This window comes from Melitaea cinxia, chromosome 1, assembly GCF_905220565.1.
Source record: "Melitaea cinxia chromosome 1, ilMelCinx1.1, whole genome shotgun sequence".
NCBI classification, from domain to species: Eukaryota; Metazoa; Arthropoda; class Insecta; order Lepidoptera; family Nymphalidae; genus Melitaea; species Melitaea cinxia.
In genome coordinates this window covers 19,921,376-19,946,583 of record NC_059394.1, presented here as the reverse complement: position 1 = coordinate 19,946,583, position 25,208 = coordinate 19,921,376, and the positions used below count along the sequence as shown (strand labels likewise).

The following is a 25,208-nucleotide window of genomic DNA, read 5'->3' as shown; positions in this document are numbered from 1 at the left end:
ATGTCATGAAAACTACGCATAGGGACTACACGCCTATAGCCGTAAAGTTGATTATACAGATAATAGTAATAAAACCAGTATTTTATATATAAATTTGTTTAATAATAATCACAAAATTAATCAGCCTCTTTTATAATTAACAAGTTGCTAATATAATCATCTTTTTATCTTGCCTGTATTGAAATTCAAATAAAACATTAAAACTCTTTTAGCTTTAGATGTACGTTTACCACTAGGTATTATGATAGTAATCACAGCAACATTTCACTAACAATGTTATTTAAGTACTAACTTGAACACAATACTATTCTATAAGGTTAATTTTAATTTAAATTTACTTATGTAATCAGCCTTTTTTAAATTCCGAAATTAAATTATCAAAATATTGTAGTCTGCCAGCATTATATTTTAAGAAGCAATCTAATGACAAAATCTGACCTTAATATTAATAATATTTTCTTGTAAGTTAAAACTTATTTAAATCAACTCGTTACAATATAATTTAATCATCATCAGGATTTAGTAAACTTGCATGATATGGTTCAAAGCAAGATGGGCAAAGAGGAGGTTTATCAGAACAGCCTTTACAACGATAACTCGTTTCCTTTCGTATCTTTTTTTGTGTACAAAATTTGCATTTCAAAAATGCAAATTTTTTTGTAGTTCCAGGTCGTGCAGGCATTTGTTCTGGCCAGTGACCTTGAATTATACTCCCATCATTATCGGGTATATTAGCAGTGCATGTCGTCGTGGGTCGGAATCGCCTGTTATCGTGAATACTGGACGTCTTTATCAAGTCGCTTCCCTTCAAATTTTTGTCCAGCCCAATAAATTCCTGTATCAGTTCTTCTCGGTAGTTTATGTACGAGTACAAGCTTGAATTATTTTTTTTATATTTTCTATAAAGAAAAAAGGCGTTCCACACTACAATGTCCATCATGTAAAATATTACTTTCTTGTACCATCTGATGGTTTTTCGGGGACAAGAATAGTAAGATACCATCTGATCACAACGATCAATGCCAGACATGTTTCTGTTATATGTATCAACTTCGGCAGGCTTTAAACGGGATTTGCCAAATCTGTTTGAAACTTCTATAATCGAGGGATGAACTTTAGTTGTAACCATCAGGACAGGGCGTTTATCTTTCCAATTGGAAACATATACCTTGTTTTTGCGAGCCCATACATGCTCGCCTTTTTTCAATTTTTTTGTCGTAATAAATTTAGGATTATCTTTACGACTCTTACGTAAGGTGCCGGTGCTATGAGTGTTCAAATCAAGCAATTTCTGTGACAACTTTACAGAGTTATAATAGTTGTCCATGAATAAGTGATGACCACGAAGCAAATATGGCCGCATCAACCTTAATACTAGTTTTTCTGTCTTAGATTCATCGCCATCCATATTCTGATTTGTTGTTTCCTTACCAGAGTACATCAATATATTGAGTACATAGCCATCAAACGTAGTAAGTTCATAGAATTTAATTCCGTATCGGGCTTTTTTTGACTTTATATATTGTCGAAAATGTAGCCGACCCCGAAATAGAAGTAGGGACTCATCTAATGACAAATTCTCGCCTGCACTATATATTTTTCTGAAGTTAATAGTCAACATATCTATGAATTTTATAATCTTCTGTTGTCCTTTAGCCTCCAATTCCGATGCATATAGACAGCGTAATAATTGTTCATACCGTCGCCCTGACATAGTGTAGGTAAAGATCGGATGATAATACATTGCTTTGGTTAAAGTAAAAAGGTTCCTTTGTTTAGGACATTTTATATGACCTTTCAGAAGGCTAAGTCCTAGAAATTTCAGCATTTCTTCATAATTGGTTTCACGAAAGACAGCTTTGCGGCTATATCTTGTATGTGGTTTGTTAGTTTGGCACAAAGATTTACCATAATTATTAGTACATATTACCAGATATTCAACGAAATTCCGTGGAAAAACAAGATGAAAAAAGTCCATAACATTTTCTATGTTATCAATGTTTACTTGAATACCAGAAGCAGCGTTATCAAAATTAAAATCAGGTATATCGGTCACCGTGTCAGACCAACCTTCTACTACTGAAGGTATCTCAGCAGATGTCCTGGGAGCATGACTGATTGGGCTAGTAAGCTGATCAGAAATATCTGGTGAATTGGGGCGATCATCTTGATTTATAAGCCGATCGTTTGACGATAAAGGAATGCCAGATGACGTCGCCTCCGAAACATGAAGGTTTTGGGTAACTGAAATATTCTCATTCCGTTGTTCGTCCTTGGAAGGGCAAAATGTTTTTTCACTATCATCCGAATCACTAGACGAAGAAGACTCACCAGATGAGTTACTAGCGTGTTTTTGTGGGCGGCGTCCAGCAGCATCGTCAGAACTCAACGACTCGTCGCCTGAAGGATAGTAGTCCTTGTCGGACCCGTATTCCCCATCATCAGCATATGGATCTTCACTAGATTCCGGAGTTTCAACTTCATTGAACAATTCTAACAACCGTTTTTGATCCCTTTCGTACGGATCTCCAGGCGCCATCTGCAGATAAATTCATTATTGTTTCAATACCAAAAAACCGCATTCAAAACAAGCAACTACTAATATTAGAAGCACAATTACCTTATACGTAAGTTACATGAATTGAATTTGAATGTTTCGATAAATAAAAACACAAAAATACGTTGATAACTTAGCACTCGAACCGTTATTTGCGCGCGAAAGTATGAGGTGACACTAATCCTCCCGCCGACGCGCACTACGTGACTAAATGTATGAAAACACGACGCCCACGAGCGTACTGTGCGGGGAGAGGGGTACCGGAATTCTGTCAATGTGTGTGTAACTTGACATGTTGTAGAACTATGTACGATGACAGTAGGAAAGCCGCATTACTTTTGCGGTGACATTACAACATGTTCTTCCTTGTAAAAGTATTGAAAATCAAACGCCGTCAGACGTACTGCCGTGACACGAGTAATAACTATGACATCTACAGGCGTTCTGTCGTATCATTATTTACTATCTGAACGTCCGTGGACGTTACTGTCCACCAACGTGTTAAATTATTTTCTACAAAGTTCGTTTGAATCGTATGACATGTCTTGACCGAATCCACCATCCATTTCCGGATTCCGGATGCTGCGTCTTACTTCGTTTTACAATCGTATAACCACTGTCTCTGACATATATTCGTCAAAAGATAAAAATAAAATTATGATTACAGACTATCATCTGAATTAATTAAAAAATAATGTATTTTAATCTTGAATTTCAATATAAATAAAAAAGTTTACTACCTGAAGGCCTAATGTAACAGCGAATATTAAATAGTCGATTACGAATCTCCGATGTTTCTTCCAAACCTTTTAGTTTTAAGTGTATAGGAATAAGGTTTAAATTTGCACTTTTTTTAACGTCACCTATAAATTACTTAGTTGTCAAAAATGTACCGAACTGGGACATGTCATAACATGTTCACTTTTTCATAGCTTTATTATCAACGAGAGCAATGATTAATTTTGACCTTAACTTTATATTATTCTTTAATTATTTTATAATTAAAAATATGACCATCAATTCGAAAGAAATATGATTTTTTTTTATATAAATCGTAAAATTCTAATTAACGTCTATTTTATAAACATAATATATATTATATATCTAAATAAGAAAATATTATATTTAACAAAAATGATCATTGTTCTTATATTTACATTTAAATCTGTCTACCCTCTCTTACCAACTTTCCCCCCCCCCCCACTCCCTCCCCGAACCTAAAGTTACTTGATCATCACTGAAACATTATCAAATAAATCAGTATTATTTTATTTAGTTATAAATGTTATTATTAAGTATCTTAAGTTTTTAGTAAAATGTTAATAAGAGCGGGATAGATATATAAAGTAATGATGAGTGTGAAAGAGATAGCTATATCTCAAATTGTGTTTACGTGTACTACGTGTACTTTATCAAGGAATAATTCTTTTTAGTGTTTGATTTTAAGTTTAGTAATGCGTAAAATGTGTTTTATTTTTGTAACCAAAGTCATCAAATGCTCACTAGAATGATAATATGAAAATTTTAATTGTTTTGTAATTTGTCCATTGTAAATCTTGAAATTGTGAAATGGTACAATTGACATATGTGTCAAGTCATCTGGTATGTTGGCAAACGACAACGCGAATCCTAAGAGAATAATGCTTTTATTGATCAAGTAATTTTCAAAATACAACGGTTGTATAATTATATAAATTATTAGCGACATATTTACTTAAAAATAATGATACATTTGTTGTTTTGGAATAAAAATTACAGTCTCAATAGTATTTCCCTGATTTTGCTTACAGAAGATCACAGCTAAATGGTGCTGCTTAAGTAAGGTGATCAAGGCTCCTGGGGGGATTGGGGAATAGGGCGTTTGTCATTCCTACCCATGGTATTCCTATACCATGGTATTGAAAGCGACTATAAGCTACGATTATCGCTTCCAATCATGTGGACTGTACGCTTGTCCTTACTACAGGAAGCAGAATTATTTAGCTGTGATCTTCTGTAAGGTCGAGGCACTACCCCAGTCGGGCTGGTCCATATTTTGAGCAGGAAATTCCTGCTGTGCCCTATCCTATAAAATTTCATACGAGTTGCAAAAATGTTTAGCTAATAAGTAAAACGAGATATATAAGAACAGACTAAAGAATTAGGCGGCAGTGTAATATCTTTTCGTTTGTTATTAACTGTTCATAAATATTAATAGTTATTAAGAGTACTGAAATTCATTTAACTTTTCCATTTTACATAGAGGCTATAATTTGACTGATATAATTGTAATTATTTTTAAAATTAGCTATTTATAATATATAAAAAAACTATGTATTTCATAGCTTGATTTCATGTCATTTATTAATATTATCTATGACATATATTATGTGTTACCAACGTGGAGAGGAGAGGTAAGGAAAACCGTCTTGTATGGAATTAACTTGGAATGTTCGGTAAGTGGAAATAATAATAGTTCAAAATGTCTAACGAATGGCGCTGGTTAAGAAAAATTGCGAAATGTAACTTAGCTCTTGCAAATTGGTATATATAAATGTATTTGTGCTGAGATGGTATTATTTTTCTATATCACTACAGCCTATCGCAGTCCACTGCTGGACATAATCCTCCACAAGTTCGCGTCAAAAATGGCTGGAACTCGTGTGTGTTGCCCATAGTCACCACGCTGGGCAGGTGGGCTGGTAACCCCATGGCTTTGTCGCACCGAAGACGCTGCTGCCCGTCTACGGGTTTTTCTATATGTCATTAAAATTGTTAATATGATAAAACTTAATAATACTATAAGTATGGGAAAATATTGTTTGGCGATTTGATTTTTTTATTAATTTCTTTTAAGTTTATACTGGCGGAGCCACTAACTTTCCACGGACACCTTATCATACACAAAGACGGTTCTCTCTACCCCTACTTTCCATGACTACCAATAATCAAAATATTGGTACAAAAATAATAATATAAAAAAAATCATCGAAGTATTTACGTGACATTGCGCTTTCATCATATCATTAAAATTAAGTATAAAAATATATTTAAAAAATTTCATATGTATTTCGAAAATGAACACCGAATTTACTTTGTTGGGGAAAAAAAAATCATATTTTACATCGATACGCCTGATACAAAATGGCTATTATATGGATACAAGCGGGAGACATTGAATTTAGTTATTCATACTACGCTACTAAGCTATATTTACACAATACACGTATAAAAGTTAAAAAGAACCACTCGTTTAGTTCAAGTCAGAATCACAACAGAACTCAAACTATCTACTGCTTCAGTTTTTTATTTTTTTTCAAAAATGTATGAAATGGTCCGCCCTCTAGTGGTAAGAGGAATGAGTTAAAATCGTACAAAAAAAGTAAAGCATTGCGTTTCGACACTAGATGGCGACACTAAAAGGAAAAAATAAATATAATGTTAGGATTGCCGCTCTGGTGGATTTCTGTCCTCGTGCCTCGGAGAGCACGTTAAGCCGTCGGTCCCGGTTGTTATCATGTACACCTGATAGCGATCTTTACTCATAGTAGGGAATATATCCGCCAACCCGCATTGGAGCAGCGTGGTGGATTAAGATCCAATCGTTCTACATACGTTGCTTAATTAAATGCTTCTCGTTTGTATCCATTCTATATAAATATATATAATATATAAATGTTTAATATATATATGTTCGTACAGTATGTTTTTTTTTCTATGTAAGTAGATAGTGTAGCTCTTTCAAATTATATTTCTAGAGGTGCGAAATTACACCAACCGTCTTATTGATAAATGTAAGAAACTTGTTCCATTCGACTGTACAAAATAATTCTCTTATAATCTTAAAAATGTCATCTATGTGCTAATAGTGTTGTGAAATTTGAAGGAAAAGCATTTATTGACCAATTTATCAAGTCTCGAATTCGATCTAGTTCAGATCTGAAAAATTTTATACTGAGTTATATAATGACGTTAGCTAAAAAAGTTAAAGATTTTAGGAATTTCCTCAGTAAAGGACTCGAATAGAAACGAGGTGTTTAAGTCAAACACAATATAAAAAACTTTTTTTGGAGTGTAACTTTTTTTAATGACTACCTAAAATAATTAATAATGGTGTTTCAAACTTTAAAAAATGTTTTGGCTCATTAAATACTAATGATAATAATCACCTTAATTGTAATAATATTGATACGCTTGCATTATTACAATCGATTCACATATTCGTTTATTCGAATACACCTACAAGTACAAAATTAGAAATGGAAATATTAGGATTTTAATATCTACTTCAAAATATATATGTACTTTTTTGGCATAGATATTCACTTATAAACAACTAGCCGACCCGTGCCCACTTCGTTGGGCGTGAATTTTTTTTTATGATGCAAATATATATATATATATATATATAATCTTAATATATATAAATCTCGTGTCACAATGTTTGTCCTCAATAAACCACTTAACCGATTATAATAAAATTCGCACACCATGTGCAGTTCGATCCAACTTAAAAGAACGATTTGATTCACATATACTATTATTTTTCACTGAAGTTTTTGTTCAATAACAATAAAATATAGCCTATATCACTCCTGAACAGTGTAGCTTTCTGTTAGGCAAAGAATTTTCATGATGGAATCAGTATTTGCGAAGATTACGCCCTACAAACAAATAAAGTTAGAAACATTACCTCTTTATAATATTAGTATAGATAACGTTTATTAATAGGACGGTTGTCGATTTTCTTTAGTGTTTAAGGATTTTTGTATCATAAAAATATATATATCGATTCGATGGGGAATGTTATGTTTTAACTTCTTTATTATTCTAGACTTAGTCTACAGACTGTTATTTATACGAGTTAACAATATAATAGCATTTCTTATACTAGGACATGATTTTAAAATTAATATTAATAATTTTTATATTAATTTCTCACTTATTTCTATTAATTACGTAAGGGTAGTTAAGAAAATTTAAAGCGCTGAACTTAAACATTTTCCGTAAATTAGTTACCTCAGAATGTAATAAAAATTCGTCCCCTGTTAAAGGCATTTAATCTCATAGTATAGGCATAAACCGTATTTTAATAGTAATTTTCCAATTTCTCGCGAAATATTTTATTTTTGAAATTTTATTTCATACTTCCGCATGTTGTAAATCACCATAGATCAGTGTTAATATCATAAATAGTTCGCTATAATTTTCTTGATATTTGTAGGAATATTAAGCGTGTATTGTATTAATAAAATTTTGACGGCAAATTTATAGATACAGGTTGTCCATGTCTTCACTACCATTTTATCTCAAACACTAACTAAATTATTAAATATACTTAATGAATGTCCGAATAGTCCTTAATTTACAAGAACATATCAAAATATATTCTAAATTTCGTTTTCATTGTGACATTACTTAGCCAAAATAATGAACATGTCGATGGAATATCATGATATGATATGACATTGTTACGACAATCTGATCTATAAATATGCCATGACTAAATAAATTTTTGTAATCTCCTTAGTTTCACAACTATTACGTAAGTAAATGGGTGTACGTAGGAATCTAACCATACATAGTTCGCTATCGCCCTGTTCCGTTAAAACGCCGATTTTAAAATTAGCTTTATATTGATACGACAATATTCTATCCTTGTATGTTGGTGTGTAAATGAATTTATCCAGTATTTAATATCGATGTGAACGTAATCTATTGTGTAGTATTGTTAAATGAATCGGTCAATTTGTTCTCAATTAAATGGAAATAAATCAATTAAGCATCAGACTTGTGGATATTGAATAATAGTGCTGTGCGAGAAAAAACGCGTTAAAACGAGGTTAAAAGAGAAACTTAAGCATAATTTTTAAAAGAAAGTTACATAATATTTTCTACAAAGCGGTGCGATTGAATTAAAAAAAAAAATAGTAACAATTAACCTTTAAATTCAGAGCCACTAAATTGGTTTTATGACTGTAAGAGACTTAGTAATGAGCTCCAATATAGTTATGAAATAGTATCATATTTTGGCCCAAAAGTGGTTCAACTGATGTAAGATCTGATCGCGCAGCAAACGTTCCGTATAAAGTGTGCAAATGACAATCATTATATTGTGGCCTTTAACGGAATTAAGGGCCAATGTGTTAGTCAATTTAGAGAAAATACTCAAGACTGAACTAGAATGTGAAATTTCAATTATTTTCATTTGTCATTCGAACCAAAAATAACATTTACGTTGTTGTAGTAATTTCGAACTGAATAATAACAACGACTTAAGCTACTCAGTAACTTTTGAAACACATAACATTTAACATATTAAAATAATTATTAATATACCAAAAGAATCTAAACACAATCAGTGTGAAAAATTCCTAAAATAAATTTGACTCTTAAATACTGTTTAATTTTTCGAGTAACAATTCAAGCCAGAATTATAATCATATTCTAAAAATTACCCTGTTCGAAGTGTCTTTAGAAGGTAATCATAATAATCTTGAAAACGGAAACGCCATAATGTAATTTCAAAATCAGCTTATGTTGTGAATTTTCATCAAATGTATGGGTAATAATAAAATTGATGTAATTTTTCTTATTTATTATTATTCGTTTGTAATAAATGGGACCATTTATATATTTTAAACCAACTTTTAAACAAATATTCAACTTCAAAATACAACTTGACAGTAAATTTAAACTATCGTTTTTATTGCTTTTCATTTATAAATCTATCAAGTCTCAATTGCGAAAACAAGAACAGTAATTTACTCGTATTAAAATAAGACGTAAATATCAGTACAAAAGACGGGTAAATGTGTGTCACGTGGGTAAAAATTTGAATGCTAAAAATAAAAATGTCATATTACTTTACGAAAATAAACTTAAAAATTACAGATTTAAGTTATTTTATTAATTATCTTTAGTTCAATGTGAAGCTGTTCTCCACTTGTGCAAAAAAAAAATCGTATATAATTTCAATACAAAGTCATCAAATATAAAGGAAATGTTATAATTTTAAGAGCCTCAAACACAGGACATGAAACAAGCTTAGACTCTTAAAAGAATAGTTCCACAATTCTAATAATATGTACATAATATATGGATGGTTCCGTTTTCATGTGGTTATCTCATTAGTACTGAAGCAACTGTGTGGTGTGAAATTAATTGTATAAACGATATTGTAATAGTTTATGTATTAATTAGTTGTTAACGCCTAGTCATTTATGACTATTGTTGATTATGTAACTAAAATGTATCCATTAGTAAAATTTTAATCTGAAATAAGTTTGTTTTATTTTAATTATCTAATCTATAAAATTCTCGTGTCGCGATGTTTGTAGTTAAACTCCTTCGAAACGGCTTGACCGATTCTCATGAAATTTTGTGTGCATATTGGGTAGGTCTGAGAATCGAACAACATCTATTTTTCATCCCCCTAAATATTAAGCGTAGTTCACCACTATTTTTTTTTTAATTTTTAGATAAATTATTTATTTTTTATTTTATTATGATTTGGCGTTGAAAAATATATACGAACCTAAATTTTCACCCTTCTACCACCAACCACTATTTTTAAATAGCGTTTAGCGGCAAGACGTTTGCCGAGTCAGCTAGTAATAAATAAAATCTACTTACACTTAATAACCCTTGCCATCGCTCTCCAACTGCATATTACTACTTTAAAGCAAGTATATGAACATGGAATTAATTTTGTTGGGTACCATTAACATCTGAGTTTCGCTTAGTTGTTGTATAGAATAGGGGTCCTAAATAAAACGCAGTAATTCTTAAAGTACTTTTAATTCAAGCTTGAAGAACAAAGTAGAGCTACACAAACTATTAAGCGACATCAACACCGGTTGCTCGGTAGCTAATATTAACACTATGGACTCCAGAAATCAACTAACACAATAGCGAGGAATACAGCTAACATCCATAAAAGAACGCTAAGAGTAGAAAAATATATTTTAGTCTATTTAAATTATATAAATTCGTACACTTTGCCACGTTATATTATAATTTTGATTTTTTTTTCATCAAGTACCAAAACTATTAGCTGTAAGTTTTAGAATATTTTACCTGTCACATTATATAGGTAAGTGTTAATTACTATTATAGTCATTTTATATTAGGGTAAATTATGCTTATAACAAGGTAAGTTTAATTTATATTATTTATCTGTTATCATAATTCTTTATGTGCATTTGTCACTAAATAACAATTAATTAGAAATTTTTAATGATTATGCCACGTGGCAAAGTATAAGAACGTTTCAAAGATTCTAAACGAATTATAAATATATGAAATTTAACAAACTACATACAAAAAGGGTTTTAATTGGATATTGAGTGATATGTTACGTAGTTATACATATTAATAGATAGTTTTATATATTACGTTCAATCAAGAAAGCAAAATTTTGAAATACTTAAATATACATCAATCACAAATATTACCAATAGCTTGACCTGACTTACCTTTGCTTTGACTTATCAAAGCAAAGTTGGGTTAGGTAAGTTTCATAATTAATAATAAACGATTATTACACGAACACATAATATCTATTATTACAAAAGCAACACCGTCTACAACATTTAACATCAACACATAAATAGTATTTAAATATGTTTTTAACGGAAAATCGGGGCTTTGTACAGAATAACTTGTGCGTGTCTATTACATGTCTAAATTTTTTTTTATAACGTAGTAGTAAAAATGGATTAGAAATCTGTGTATTTTCAAAAATTTGATTAAATAACTTAACCTATTTAATTTATTTTAAGAGGTAATATGTTTCCTGAAAATATATATATTTTATGCGTTTGAAATATTTTGCTATCGGTGGCTTTTCCATTTTTACTACATGAACGCAATTTACTTACAATGATTTTTTTTTACTAAGCTACGAAGTTTGCTCTCAAGCCTTAGATGATGGAAAAATACAAATTTTCATATATCTATAAGGTATACAAACAATATAGTTTTTTTTAATTATTTTTATATAAATTATTGTCAAACATTATTGTTCTGACACATTGAGGTTTTCATAATACGATGATCTTAAAATACTTCTAATACTGGCATTTTAAACAATCAAAATAAGTAGATATTTAAAAAAACCGTTAATTATTAAAATTTAAATTGTTAAAACATAAATCCGTCTATTTTTAAAGTATTTATAGACAAAGTTCTAAGTAGGGTAAAAGAGGGAAATGGGGGTCACTTAAGCGAGAATTCAAATAAAATTGTAATTAAAAGATAAGTGTTTATTGAAACCGCCCTTAAACATAATTTACTTATTGAACTATCATTAGAGATCAATTTCAGTCACTTTGGCAATCAACTTTGGAAATTATAAAAGAAAGAAGAAAAAAAAGATTTGACTCCCATTACACCGACATAGGGGTAATGGTGATCACCCTGGGGGGAATCGGAGTCAAAACAAATCTAGCAAATATCGCAAACATAACTTTCAGCTGAGTTCCATCCAGTGGACTTTGCGTGAGCCCATAGCCCACACGAGGTACATCTGAACCACATCTCGTTTTTCTTCCGGATTCATCGCTTACTAGGCATCTGTTTCCAGCATCTAGTGTTTCGTCATCCTCATCATCCTGGCATAAGTTGTCAGTGTCAACATCTGGTACAGAAGTTTAGTTCGATTCTTGTAATATTTGGCGCTTTGCCTTTTCAGCACTCTTCTTCTGTATCTTTAGTCTTTTTTCCCCGTCCTTTGCCTTTCCATCTCTTTTCTTTTCCTTTGTCACCTTTTTTCTTTAATTTATTATTTTCTTTCTCTAACAGAGTTTCTTTTATTGGTGTTGAAGTTAAAATTGTAGCGTGTTGCTTCTTTCGGCCATGTCTTGTATTAATAACAGGTGTTTTCTCTGGCAACTAGATTAAATCATGCAATGCAGTACTAATTTGGTTTGGTGTGCCAGGAACTGGTGGTGTAACATCTGGTTCAGAATCAAGTGGGAATACTAATTGGTTAGACATCCTAAGAGCTTGTGAATAAATTTGATTTAAAGTGCTCAGAACTGGTGAGTGAATTTCTTTTGAAGAGCTGGGAATCGTACTGGTAGCTGCGAGAGATTCATCGCAATCTTGGATAGCAGCGGTCTCAGATTGGAGAATGTCTGCAGCAAGGATGTGGAAATATTCCAGTTGATCTAAACCCCGATTCTCCTTTACTAATAGACGCAACATTATTAAATGATTTCCTAATATATCAATATATCCCCTATCATAAGGGGTTATCTTTTCTACAAGACGACTTTTTAAAAAGAAGTCACATTCTTTTTTGTAAGCCATTTTGAGCGGACCAAAAAAGAAACATCCAGGGGCTGCATTTTTTGAGACGTATGTGGTGGCAGAGACAACATATGAATGTGGTTGGACTTGCAATATTCGTAGACGGAAAGAGAAATGTGACTAGCATGGTAATCTAGTATTAAAAGGATAGCTTCATCTGCAAACGGCTTAACGTGCTGTTTAAAACGTATCAACCATTCAACAAAGAGATGCTCATTGATTCAACCGTTGTCTGAGCATTTGAAACAGGGATTAATATTATTTTAGCAGTTTTTCTAATAGAAGAACCTCCATCAATAAGCTGTATCTGTAAGCTTTTCCAGGCTATAAGAAGACCAGGAAGCTTTTTCAGTTGTCCTGACTCGTACTTTCGACATCTAAAAATAAATAATAATAACGTACACCAAACATGCAAAGATGCGGCCAATAGTGATCACATGCGGGTAATGAGAGTCACCTGACTCTCATTACCCACAACGATACTAATGATAAAAAAATTAAAATAAAAAAAACTTTTAATACACTGGTGTAATCTGAATTGCATATCAAGATTTTGAACGTGTAACTAAGTACGTCTAAATGTCTTAATCACATACTGCAAGATATTCGACACTTACCTTCTAATTTGCATTGACGTAAAATTACATCAGTGGAGCACAAAAACAAAAAACGGTAGTTTCTCAGTGGCGCGGGCGCTGACTGGTGCAAGTCGTTCGGGGCTATGCCAAGGGCTAGAGAGGGGGGTAAGGACGCTGTTTACGCGTAACTCGCATGTACTGTTTCGTAGATATGAGGGTGACTCCCATTGCCCGCTGACTCCCATTACCCAACTCTCCCCTACTACGCGTAAGTAGTAATATGACATAATAACGGTAATAATAAAAGCAATATGCAGTAAATTAGAATAAAAATTAAGGCTATATAAAAATAAGTGAGTCTCAATAATTAACGACTCACCAATATTTAACTAGGCATTAAATCCAGATCTTACAAATTTACAGTACTTCCACGCTTCTTACATCTTAAGTAGATTAAATAGAACTTTTTAACCTTTGTCTACAAATACATAAATACAAAAAGAAAATTGAAACTTAAACCTATCAATTTATATAAACGTCAAAATAATTGCCAGTATTATATAATAAAATATATCCTAATAAAATGAGCAAGAAACAAGATGGAGGACCTACTACATCGATCAACATTTGAAAGGGCCGTCGGAACTTCGTAAACTATGCGACAATATTGTCAAGCTACTTTATCTCTAAGACAGCTATGACACAACCTTTCTTAATATTTGAATATTGTCGATCACTTCGAACAAATTACGAAGCAATGGAGAAAATTTTAAATATAATTATATTTGCAGTTGAAAATATGACGTGTGACGGGTGACTGGTAAAGTTATTCACATTTGATAGTTTTTCGTAGAGTGTTATGGCGTAGCAAGCATTTCTATATTTATGTATATTTTTTAAGAAATGCTTTGATTGTTACATGATATTAGGACGAGGGTTAAGAAGCATGATGTTTAGATTTGTATTTATTTTTTACACTTTAAGCCCTGGCCTAATGGCCTGTAAGTTTTATGTATAAAATTTAAAATAAAATGTGATTTTAAGATGACTTCTGGTTCGCAAGCTACGAGTGTATTTACAACTATTCATCATTTTAAATATTTGTAGCCATAAATCATTTATTTGAAGCACTAATATAAAATATTATAATATAGAATTTTGAATCTATCTTCATATCTTCATTTGATGTTTTAATTAACACAAAGTTTAAAAATTTTACAATCGTAAAAAATATTCTAACATTTCCAAGGTTAATTTAAAATTTTCTCCACCGTTCCAAATACTATACGATCTTCTAACGAAATAAATATCTTATATACCAACGCTCCACATCTATTAGTAATTATTTATAAAAGGTTTACTGCCGCTATACCTATATTAGTGAGCAGGTCGTCGACCCGGCAGCTGAACACGTATATATCCTAGTAATGAGATCAACATCTTTACTCTACACACTGATTGTATACAACATTTACGTCTTATATTACGTCTAATACATAAATGTTTAGAGCCGAACATTTCGTATGTTCCGTATAAAGCCAAATACCAATGCATTTCGTGTTATTTATAATTCATTATGTAGTTGTACCGCTTAACTGTCTAATGTAACTTAAATTTTTTTGACCTAAAGGCGTTAAAATTACAAGGACACTCGCGTTTCTAAGTAGAAATAAGTTTTTTTTTTAATATGAAAATCGATATGCGAAGATCTGAATACTTAAATAGAATTAAAAATTAAAAAAATAAGTCTTTAAAAAGTTTTTAAGTAAATATTTTCTTTTTCATAAATAAAAAATATAAATAGATGAAAATATAAATAAAGCTTAAGCGAATCTATAATTAATGTACTAACTATACCTAATCTAATTATTCTATTTTGAAAAAAAGTCAATCAACATTGGGAATAGACAATTTATAGTCAACATTTATATTTTTAATTTTAATGGCTATCATTAAGTCAATTGCCAGACAATTGACATACATTTTAAAGCCACTACGTCATTTAGAGAAACGAAGTGTATTTATTTAAATAAAATATTATATACACAACATTTATTTTTATTTTAAAAACAATTTCTCATTTCGTATAAAGGGATATTATTTTAAAAGATAATGTAAATCTTTTATTTTTTTATTCTTTTATAACACTAATAGAAAGCTCGTGGAAAGAAGAGGACTCGTAAGAAGTCACAATAACCTTAAATATACGATCGACAACATATTTTCATCTTCAATTTATTATTTTCGCTTTAGACGCAAGTTTTCTTTAAAAAATTCTATAAACGGTTCTACTTAACACTTGTATACATCAAAAACAACTTTTATAAGAAAATAAATAGCAATAACTTGTATGAAATCTTAGTAATTACTTATTAGGTTAAATCACAAGGGTATTTAATTTTTAATGAATATTGTCTTTTTTGGTATATATTATTGTCATTATCATTAAATTTAAACTTTTGCCAGGAAGAAAATACATTATTGGAGATAAACCGTAATTTTTACAATGTAGAGTATGCTTAATTTATGTCTGTATGAAAAATAATATATTTTGATATATAATAATATTATAAAATTTTCAATAATAAAAAAAATATATGTATAATAAAGAAGTTTTATCAAATTATGTTTTAACTTGTTATAGTAACATCAAGATTTAATCATTTCAGCTCATATTAATCTAATGAAAGTGAAGTACAATATAAAGTCCACGAGTTGGTATAAAAAAGGTTCAAAGCAATTTTTACCCGACTGCAGAAGGGGAAAATATTTTCGAGTGTATGTATGTAAATATGTATGAATTTAGATTTCTATGTTTTCCACTACACTCTAAACGAGGAATTTGACGTTTGAGGTTTCGTTAAATTCGTATTGATTGTCCGAGTGACACTGGGTGTATAAAAAAAAAATATAAAAATCCAAAATGGCCGATTTTGGACCTCATAATACAAAAATTTAAAAATAAATTTTCACTTAACATATTAAAAGACTTGAATAGCTAATTTTACTTCTGAAAATGTTTTGTTCGCGGGTACAAACTAACAACCCAAATAAATTCAATTGATAGTAAGTAGTTTACTTAGCTTTTGTCAATGTTTGATTGATAATAGAATCAGTTTTTTGTAGTAGTATTAACTTTTTATCTTGTTTGTTGGAGTGTTTATATTAATTAATATATTATGCCTCTGTAGTTTATAAAAGTATCGAATGTAATACAATACAGAGTGCACTGAATACAATTCAGACTAAACTGTAAAGCTTGTTTTACCCTATTTAGTGATTATTTGTCGAAGTCAGGTTTTTTCTTTTATTAATTATTTTTTGTATAACTTAATTAACTTCCTATACTAAATTACAATTTCAATTAGAAAAATTAGAAAAAAAACCAACGAATACATCACTCATGTTTTTTTTTTAACTTTCATTATCACTGACTCTACATATAATATTATATTATTGACTATTGTCTGAATTGACTGTGTTTGCTGACAGTTTATCATAAGCAGTATTTTATTAAGTACCTCCTGATTATTTCGGCGATCAATGTGTGTAAATAGTTATGTTTACTAGTAAACGAAAAACAAACAGACTTCAATTACATCGACAAGTAATACAACGTAACCAGACGAAAATAATTGAGAAATCTCCGTCTTTTGAAAGTCGGCTAAAAATGTCTGCGATTCGTATAATGTATTTCAAATAATAATTCACAAAAGAGTTCTTATTAAAACTTTAGTATTATTAGTATTTTTAATATTTTTTTTGTCACTTTTAAAAGGAATATAAGTTGTCGATCGTTTGTCGATATCTATTTATAATGTATTATATACTACAATAATATTATAACAGCAATTTTGAGCATACTCGACGCTAATAACTAGGTTTAGTTGTTCGAAAACAATTCACTAAAAATACCTACGTAATTTAAGTAATTTTTAATTTTAAAAAATATACGAAGTATGAAAATAATAAATATGGTAATGTGTAAAAGTTAATGAAACGTAAAAGAAAAATCTAAGAATTTTCTAACATTAATAGATCTAAGCCTAAGTTACATTTCTCTACTAGTCTTACACGCTATTAAAGCTAGTAAGTAATATCTAATAATAGTAATATCTAAACATTTTTTTTAATTTCTAATAAAATAAAAATTACACACATTTTTTATATATTTATAAAAAACGATATAAAAAGTCACCGACGGCGCGGTAGCCGGATATAATATTTAATATATATATTGTCATCATGTAAGGAAGTACGGCCCTATAGTATAAGGTTCTATTCCTAAATACACATAGCGAAGACCACGCCTTCCGACGACAAGGACCTCCGAAATCAAAATTATATATAACTATCCTATAAAAGCACTTCTCTCTAAGTCTACGACACCAAACATTAAACAAATACGCTATAGAAAATGAAATAGAAGTACGCCTCATATAAAAATCCTATAAGATAACGCTGTCAGTGAACCTAATCGACAATTACGCCTAACAACGTATTCATAATATTTTCACACATAGAATTCCCGAGAAAAAGTATCGAGATGATCGTAATGTATCGTTCAAAGTTATATAAAAAGTTAAACTTTGAAACGTCACGGGTTTATTCGTTCTCATAGTATATAGACATCTTTTTATTATCACAGCATTAAATAATTTACCACACGCGACATACCAGCGACATGTAAAAATATTTAGCCATTTATATTAAACATATACAAATAAGTAGTTATAATCTCAAACGTCAGTTGAAATCGTAGCTACGGTATATAATTTATTGTCAATAGTTTTATTTTATTGTCACATTTTATTTGATTATTAAAATAGTAACTCGTTATGTCCATACGCGTTGAACACGAAGACGAAACAAAAACAGACGTAATAAGTATTACAGTAAACGTACTATATAATATCAAATATATAAGATAATTCGTCATTATTGTCTTATTATCAAGCGTTCATTTGTATTAATTATTTCTTAAATAAACAAACTTATTATATTTTAATTCAAACATCAAAAATGACAGTGATTTCGTTACAAATTAAATTGTATACATTTAACGATTTAATTGTAAAATAAAAATGAAACAATGAACTAAAAATCAACGATAAATACGATTTGATTCAACGTGGTTACGTCGATAATTCAAGAAGGTTTCGAATTTCTTGTTCAATCGTCGTCGGAGCGCGCGTGTTCGTCGTCGTACAGACGAATCTGATGCATGATCCACGGAACATAGCGAGGTACGTACGCGTATACGCCCGGCAGGCGCGGGTGAGCGCACTTGATGCCCCATGACACAATACCACCGACGTACCAGCGCGACGAATCATCTGGGTCCTTGCAGAGTAGCGGACCGCCGGAGTCGCCCTGTGTGATTTGAATATTTTTTTAAATATTGATCAAGGTACATTAATGTACACATACTATTTTACAAATAACGTTGATGTTGACATACAGTTAAATATATTGACAGAAGTAATCATCTATACATATAATAAAATGGTGGAAAAGTCAAAACTGTACATTGAATATTTTTTTTAAAGAATACCGGGGTGTGATCTACAATCGATACCAAAGCCAAAAATATAGTTTTTAGAATTTTTGTCTGTTTGTTTGTTTGTCTGTATATACATATGTCCGGGATAAACTCAAAAAGTACTGCATGGATTTACTTAACACGAATATTATTAAGAAGTCGGATCAACATATAGGCTACATATTATCACGCTATCACCTACGGGGAACGAGTAGTGAACCTTTATTTCTTCAACGCATTCTGTAACAACGTGTAATCAAACGACGCATATAATTCATACATACAAGATGTATTTATTTCATATGTTGTTGTTATTATGTTAATAACCATACTATAAGCTAGCTTCACACTATAAATAAAGACATTCTGTACTATATTTAGTTTCAGCATTGCACCCGTGCGAAGCCGGGGCGGGTTGCTAGTTTTTAATAAATTAACAGAACTATAAAATCAAACAATATCATAGAAGTTATTTGACCGATTTATCTTCAACTTACTGAAGACATTTTAAGTGATAGTGCCCTACGCAATTTGGGACAATTGCGTCGCTATTACAACTCGTATAGCCAGTAATTATTTTTAAAACTGTAATGTTTATAAATAGTCGTATATATCAAAAGTATTTTTATTTGGATAGTAAATAATCTTTTAAGAATTAGATACCACTATGTTTATAGAGTCTACTATAGCCGAGAATATAATATCTATATATTAAGAATTAGCCTAGAATGTCTATTGAAAAATCCTTGTATTGTGCCCTTCAATTTGATACCCATATTGTAGTATTCGAGAAAAACATTTTTTTATTAACTACAATGGCTTCGCGGAGCCGCCATGTTTGATTTTTTTAATGTCACCTATCTAAGAACACTTGGGCAGCTAAGACAAACCTAACGATACCTCAATTATGTAAATCCGTTCAGTGGTTCCTGAAATATGAGGTAGTAAAGAATATTACATACAAATATACATACATACAAGATACGCGCGAAAAACATAACCCTTCTTTGGCAGTCGGGTAATAAAAGTAACCTGTATTTAATCGTGAGAACTACAAAATCACCAAGTAGTTAACAAAAAAATGTTATAATGGTTGACAAATAAACTATTTTGTAAGTTGCTATTTAAGCTCAAAATATAATGAAAGATATTAAATAATATTATTGATATGAAACCAATATACGAAATACTTTGACGATAAACTCGAAAATCATATGAAAACTGCAATATAGCAAGACTTGACCTCCAGTACTCCTCACGATGGCTGATATATGTGTCAAGTATATCAATAACTGGCTCTCCTAGTGTTCGCATACGGTCGATAAAAGTAATATATTTTTTACATTGATAAATGAATATTTTTTTTTTGGAAATCAATGTTATTTATGTATTTATTTTGCTGTGTGGCTACGGCACTAAAGAATTTAGCCACCCCCTCTCTTCCCGTGGGTGTCGTAAGAGGCGACTAAGGGATAACAAGGTTCCACAACCACCTTGGAACTTAAGAAGCCGACCGATGGCGGGATAACCATTCAACTGCTGGCTTTGAAATACACAGGCTGAAGACGGGCAGCAGCTTCTTCGGTGCGACAAAGCCAGTACTGCGGTCACCAACCCGCCTGCCCAGCGTGGTGACTATAGGCAAAACACACGAGTACACGTTATTCTTGGCGTAAACTTGTGGAGGCCTATGTCCAGCAGTGGACTGTATAGGCTGTAATGATGATGTGTTTATTTTAAGCGGGAACAACTCAAAATTTTCATAGAATTATTTTGCCACCACATTATACTGACAAATCTTTCTCTACAAACACAATTCAATAAAAGTAAATAAAAAGTTGCTAAAGTTGATAGATATACCAATACACCATTCTGTACTCAAGATCTCAATATTTGTACTCTTCAGGAGATTGCTTTATTTGATTATAAATAATGTACCTAAATAAACAATATTAAATACAAAATGTTCGTCAAAGAAGTATAACCAGCAAAATATATATATTTTTTTTATGTCACTAGGTCGGCAAACAAGCGTACGGCTCAACTGATGGTAAGCGATTACCGTAGCTTATAGACACCTGCAACACCAGAAGCATCGCAAGCGCGTTGCCGACCCAATCCCCAATCCCCCCCAGGAGCTCTGGTCACCTTACTCACCAACAGGAACACAATACTGTTTGAAAACAGTATTATTTTGCTGTGATCTTCTGTAAGGTCGAGGTACTACCCCAGTCGGGCTGCTCCATATTTTGAGCAGGAAATTCCTGCTGTGCCCTACCTCAAATCTCTAAGACACATTTAGAATAACAGAAATATAGTAATACAACTCGAAGATTCAAAGTATTCATTCGTAATAGAAAACCTAAGAAGCGGATACGAATACAATACATCCGATGCACTGATAGTCAACATAATACTGCTGTTTTAAAACTATTGACTTTGTTCCGTTTTTAGCTCGAAAGCCATCTCGGGAACAATATTCCTTATTTATTTGTTCAAGGAACTGTTTGCGGTGACGATAAATTGCGATCAAACACGTTATATAATGATGGAATGAAATATACTATATTGTAGATGTGAAATAAATACAAAATTAAATAATAAATAATAATCATGATATACCTTTTTAAAATCCTTGTATTGTGCCCTTCAATTTGATACCCATATTGTAGTATTCGAGAAAAAATTTTTTTTTTTCATTAACTACAATGGCTTCGCGCAGCCGCCATGTTTGATTTTTTTAATGTCACCTATCTAAGAACACTTGGGCAGCTAAGACGAACCTAACGCCACCTCAATTATGTAAATCCGTTCAGTGGTTCTGGAAATATGAGGTAGTAAAGAATATTACATACAAACATACATACATACATACAAGATACGCGCGAAAAACATAATCCTTCCTTGGCAGTCGGGTAAAAAATGTATTATACAAGTATAATATACGCCGACGGCCTTCGCTAATTGAACGATCTCTTCTTTGGCAAAGAACAGTATAGCCACTAATATTAATAAGCAGTGGTGTGCATATGCATACATAACGATAAAATTTTATTATTCAAACAACCAGTCCATAACAAAAACGTAAAGATATAAAAATTTATATTTAAAATTCATACATACAAGATGTATTTATTAGTAATTTTAAGTATTAAATACCTACAGCTATCCCTATTTTATATTATGAAGTTAAGACAAAAATAAAGTGTATATGTACATATATACTACATATATAATCAAAGTTCGGAGAAAACAGTAGACACAACTCTATAATCGACTCGTCTGATAAAAAAAAATCGTAAAAGTAAAAAAGTAGAAAGACACATTAAATGTTTGAAAATTGGACTATCATTATGTTTAAGCATTAAATGTTCATTGATTTAAAAATTCTATAGAACGGCTCAATAAGTACAATCCTATATAATGACTCTTTTTCTGTCTACAAAGCATTGTCAGCAGAATACTATTCGTAATTGCTATCAGGAACTCAAAATCATGCTATCCATGTGTTACGCGTAAGAAGTATTGTAAAAATCTTTTTGATAATTATTAAAAAAAAGATTTAAGGTAGGTATTGGTCAAGTCTAATGTAAAATAAAGGCCACTAACTATTAAACATTTTTCTTTAGAGAAAATGAGAATGTTGTAAAATATCTTCGAATTCATAAGATACATAGAGGAGACATAAGCTGATAGTAGCTGAAGTTTCATTATTGATACAATTATGAAACTTCTTTTATTAATAATAATAATAACCTCTTTAATAGAAACTTCTTTTATTATTATATTTCTTATTTTTATTATTATTTCTTCTTTATTATCAAATGACTTTTACTTAATACTGAGTGGATTGAAGAAAAAAATCAATTATTTCACTATCCATAGCAACCATTTCCGTTACAAATTAAAAGAAAAACTAAGATTATGAATTTCACAATATCTTCAATATTTTCAACATTATTTAAAAAAATACGTAAGATACTAATGAAAAACGTGGAAACAAAATAATATAAACAATCGCTATTAGTATTAAATTAGTCGCTTAATTTTTATTTCACTTCAGCCTATCGCAGTCCACTGCTGGACATAGGCCTCCACAAGTTCGCGCCGGACATTATGGTCCGAACTCATGTGTTTTGCTCATAGTCACCACGCTGAGCAGGCGGGTTGGTGACCGCGGGGCTGGCTTTGTCGCATCGAAGACGCTGCTGGCCATTTTCGGCCTGTGTATTTCAAAGCCAGCAGTTGAATGGTTATCCCGCCATCGGTCGGCTTTATATGATCCAAGGTGGTAGTGAAACTGTGTTATCCCTTAGTCGCCTCTTACGACACCCACGAGAAGAGAGGAGGTGGCTATATTCTTTACTGCCACACAGCGAGAATTTTTTTCTTAGGACCAACATAAGGATAACCTAAATTCTGGCACAAGCCTCACCTGGCAAGCGTCCTTGCCGCCCTCCGGGTATCCGGCGCAGATCATACCCTCGGTGACGTTGAGGTCGCGATGTTCGAGCCACTGGTTGCAGAGGTCGCGGTTCAGCACAGGTACCTCGACCTCGTTCACTGCCGGCTCGTATTCTGACACTGAATATAAAATTACATTTCAAAGACATTCTAATGAATTTTGAGGATATAACCAAAAAAGAGTATAAGGTGAATTTGTGAATTAGAAATTTTCATCATGCTACTTTTATTTTGGAAGCTTTTTATTTCAACGTGACATATTGTCAAATAGCAAATACGTGATATTTTGATTACTATTACGTCAGCGTGCACGCATTTAGAGGTCGACATTTACTCAGAACTAGGGATTACCGTTATCGCGTGCCCATGTGCCATGGGTTCTTTTAACCATTACGTATTGATATTCAATCTGAAGGGTTTTGATAGATGTATAAAATAACTTAGTTACTGATTAAGTATAATAAAGAAGAATTTTGAAAACAAAAAGATTCTACCCAAATACTATGAAATCCCAAGGTATTGCAATGTGTGACACGAAATCGGAAACCTTAGTAACAGTCACCAAATATACGACCTTAAAAGGGTAAACTTAGCTAATTTTTGAAAATACTGGGCCACGATTACTAGAACTCTTTTTTTATATAACTAGGTCGGCAAACAAGCGTAGGGCTTACCCGGTGGTAAGCGATTACCATAGCTTATAGACGCCTGCAATACCAGAAGCATCGCAAGCGCGTTGCCGACCCTATTTCCCCTCCCCCCCCCCCCAGGAGCTACTCTATGTAAGCGGTCAACATCCGTTAATAGACGACCATCAACTAATGATGAGTGCAATACTTACTGTCCTTGTCGTCCCTCTTGCCCCAGCCGATGACGGTACACAGAGTGCCGGGAGCGAGCGCGCGCTGAGCAGGCGGCAGACACACTGGGGAGAGCTGCTCGTGATACCGAACGCGAACCGCCAGCTGATACAATTTTATGTATTAAACTACCGCAATTTATACTACTAACATGATTACTAAGCACTTGTCACATTATTATGAAATGATGTTAGATTTGTGATTGACATTCAAGAAATTTAGACATTGTGCTATTACAGCAAAAATCAATTTATGACCAGTATTTGTCTTGGAACAAGTAACTGAATATTCATCTTTTTTTTAATTTTTTTATAACGTATTTTTCCCATTCATCCCATTAAAATTAGGTTTCTATAAGTCATCTAAAAGTAAAATCTACCCAATGTCTTCAGTAAAGGAACTACCGATAATCTAAAACAAAATTTTTCATACAGTCTACTATTTTGAAAATTACTCACTTCCAACAAATTATTAGGGAAATTGCGCAGAGACATATACAATACACCTGATAGCGATCGTTACTCGTAGTAGGGAATATATCCGCCAACCCGCATTGGAGTAGCGTGGTGGATTAAGCTTTGATCCTTCTCCTACATGGGGAAAGAGGCCTATGCCCAGAAGTGGGATATTACAGGATGAAGCGATATACAATACAATAAAAATTTTAATCACTTAAAAATTTCCATATTACTTAGATTCGGGATAAGCGTACCTGGAACAAGGCGATATCATTGTCATGGGCAACTCCCACATTGTATAGAGGATGTGGAACGACTCTCCGAACCTTCACCTTCTGCCCGTAATACGCGTGGGAGCGTCTCCGTGTGATGCCCAGCTGTATCGTCCAGCCGTTCACGTCTGAATGACTGGGGAATAAAATTGGTAATGTACACTTTATTTGTCTTTGAAATTTG

General features: G+C 31.9%; 2 protein-coding genes across 2 annotated transcripts in view; both read right to left on the bottom strand.

Moving 5' to 3' along the window:
- Positions 1-502: 502 nt before the first annotated feature.
- LOC123654720 (piggyBac transposable element-derived protein 4-like) lies at positions 503-2,539 on the bottom strand. The gene has a single exon (XM_045590609.1). The coding sequence runs from the start codon at positions 2,537-2,539 to the stop codon at positions 503-505; it is 2,037 nt and encodes a 678-aa protein (XP_045446565.1).
- Positions 2,540-18,600: 16,061 nt separating this feature from the next.
- The window catches only part of LOC123654711 (atrial natriuretic peptide-converting enzyme), a 124,279-nt gene continuing 117,671 nt past the window's right edge, over positions 18,601-25,208 (bottom strand). The window contains exons 13-16 of the mRNA XM_045590598.1: positions 25,007-25,160; positions 24,276-24,399; positions 23,406-23,554; positions 18,601-18,801 (exon numbers count right to left, since the gene is read on the bottom strand). Coding sequence (XP_045446554.1) covers positions 18,601-18,801; positions 23,406-23,554; positions 24,276-24,399; positions 25,007-25,160 — 628 coding nt within the window. The remainder of the gene's footprint in view (positions 18,802-23,405; positions 23,555-24,275; positions 24,400-25,006; positions 25,161-25,208) is intronic.

What these genes read in the sequence shown, in the direction of transcription:
- LOC123654720 (XM_045590609.1), bottom strand. Translation starts at nt 2,539, where the DNA reads ATGGCGCCTGGAGATCCGTACGAAAGGGATCAAAAACGGTTGTTAGAA.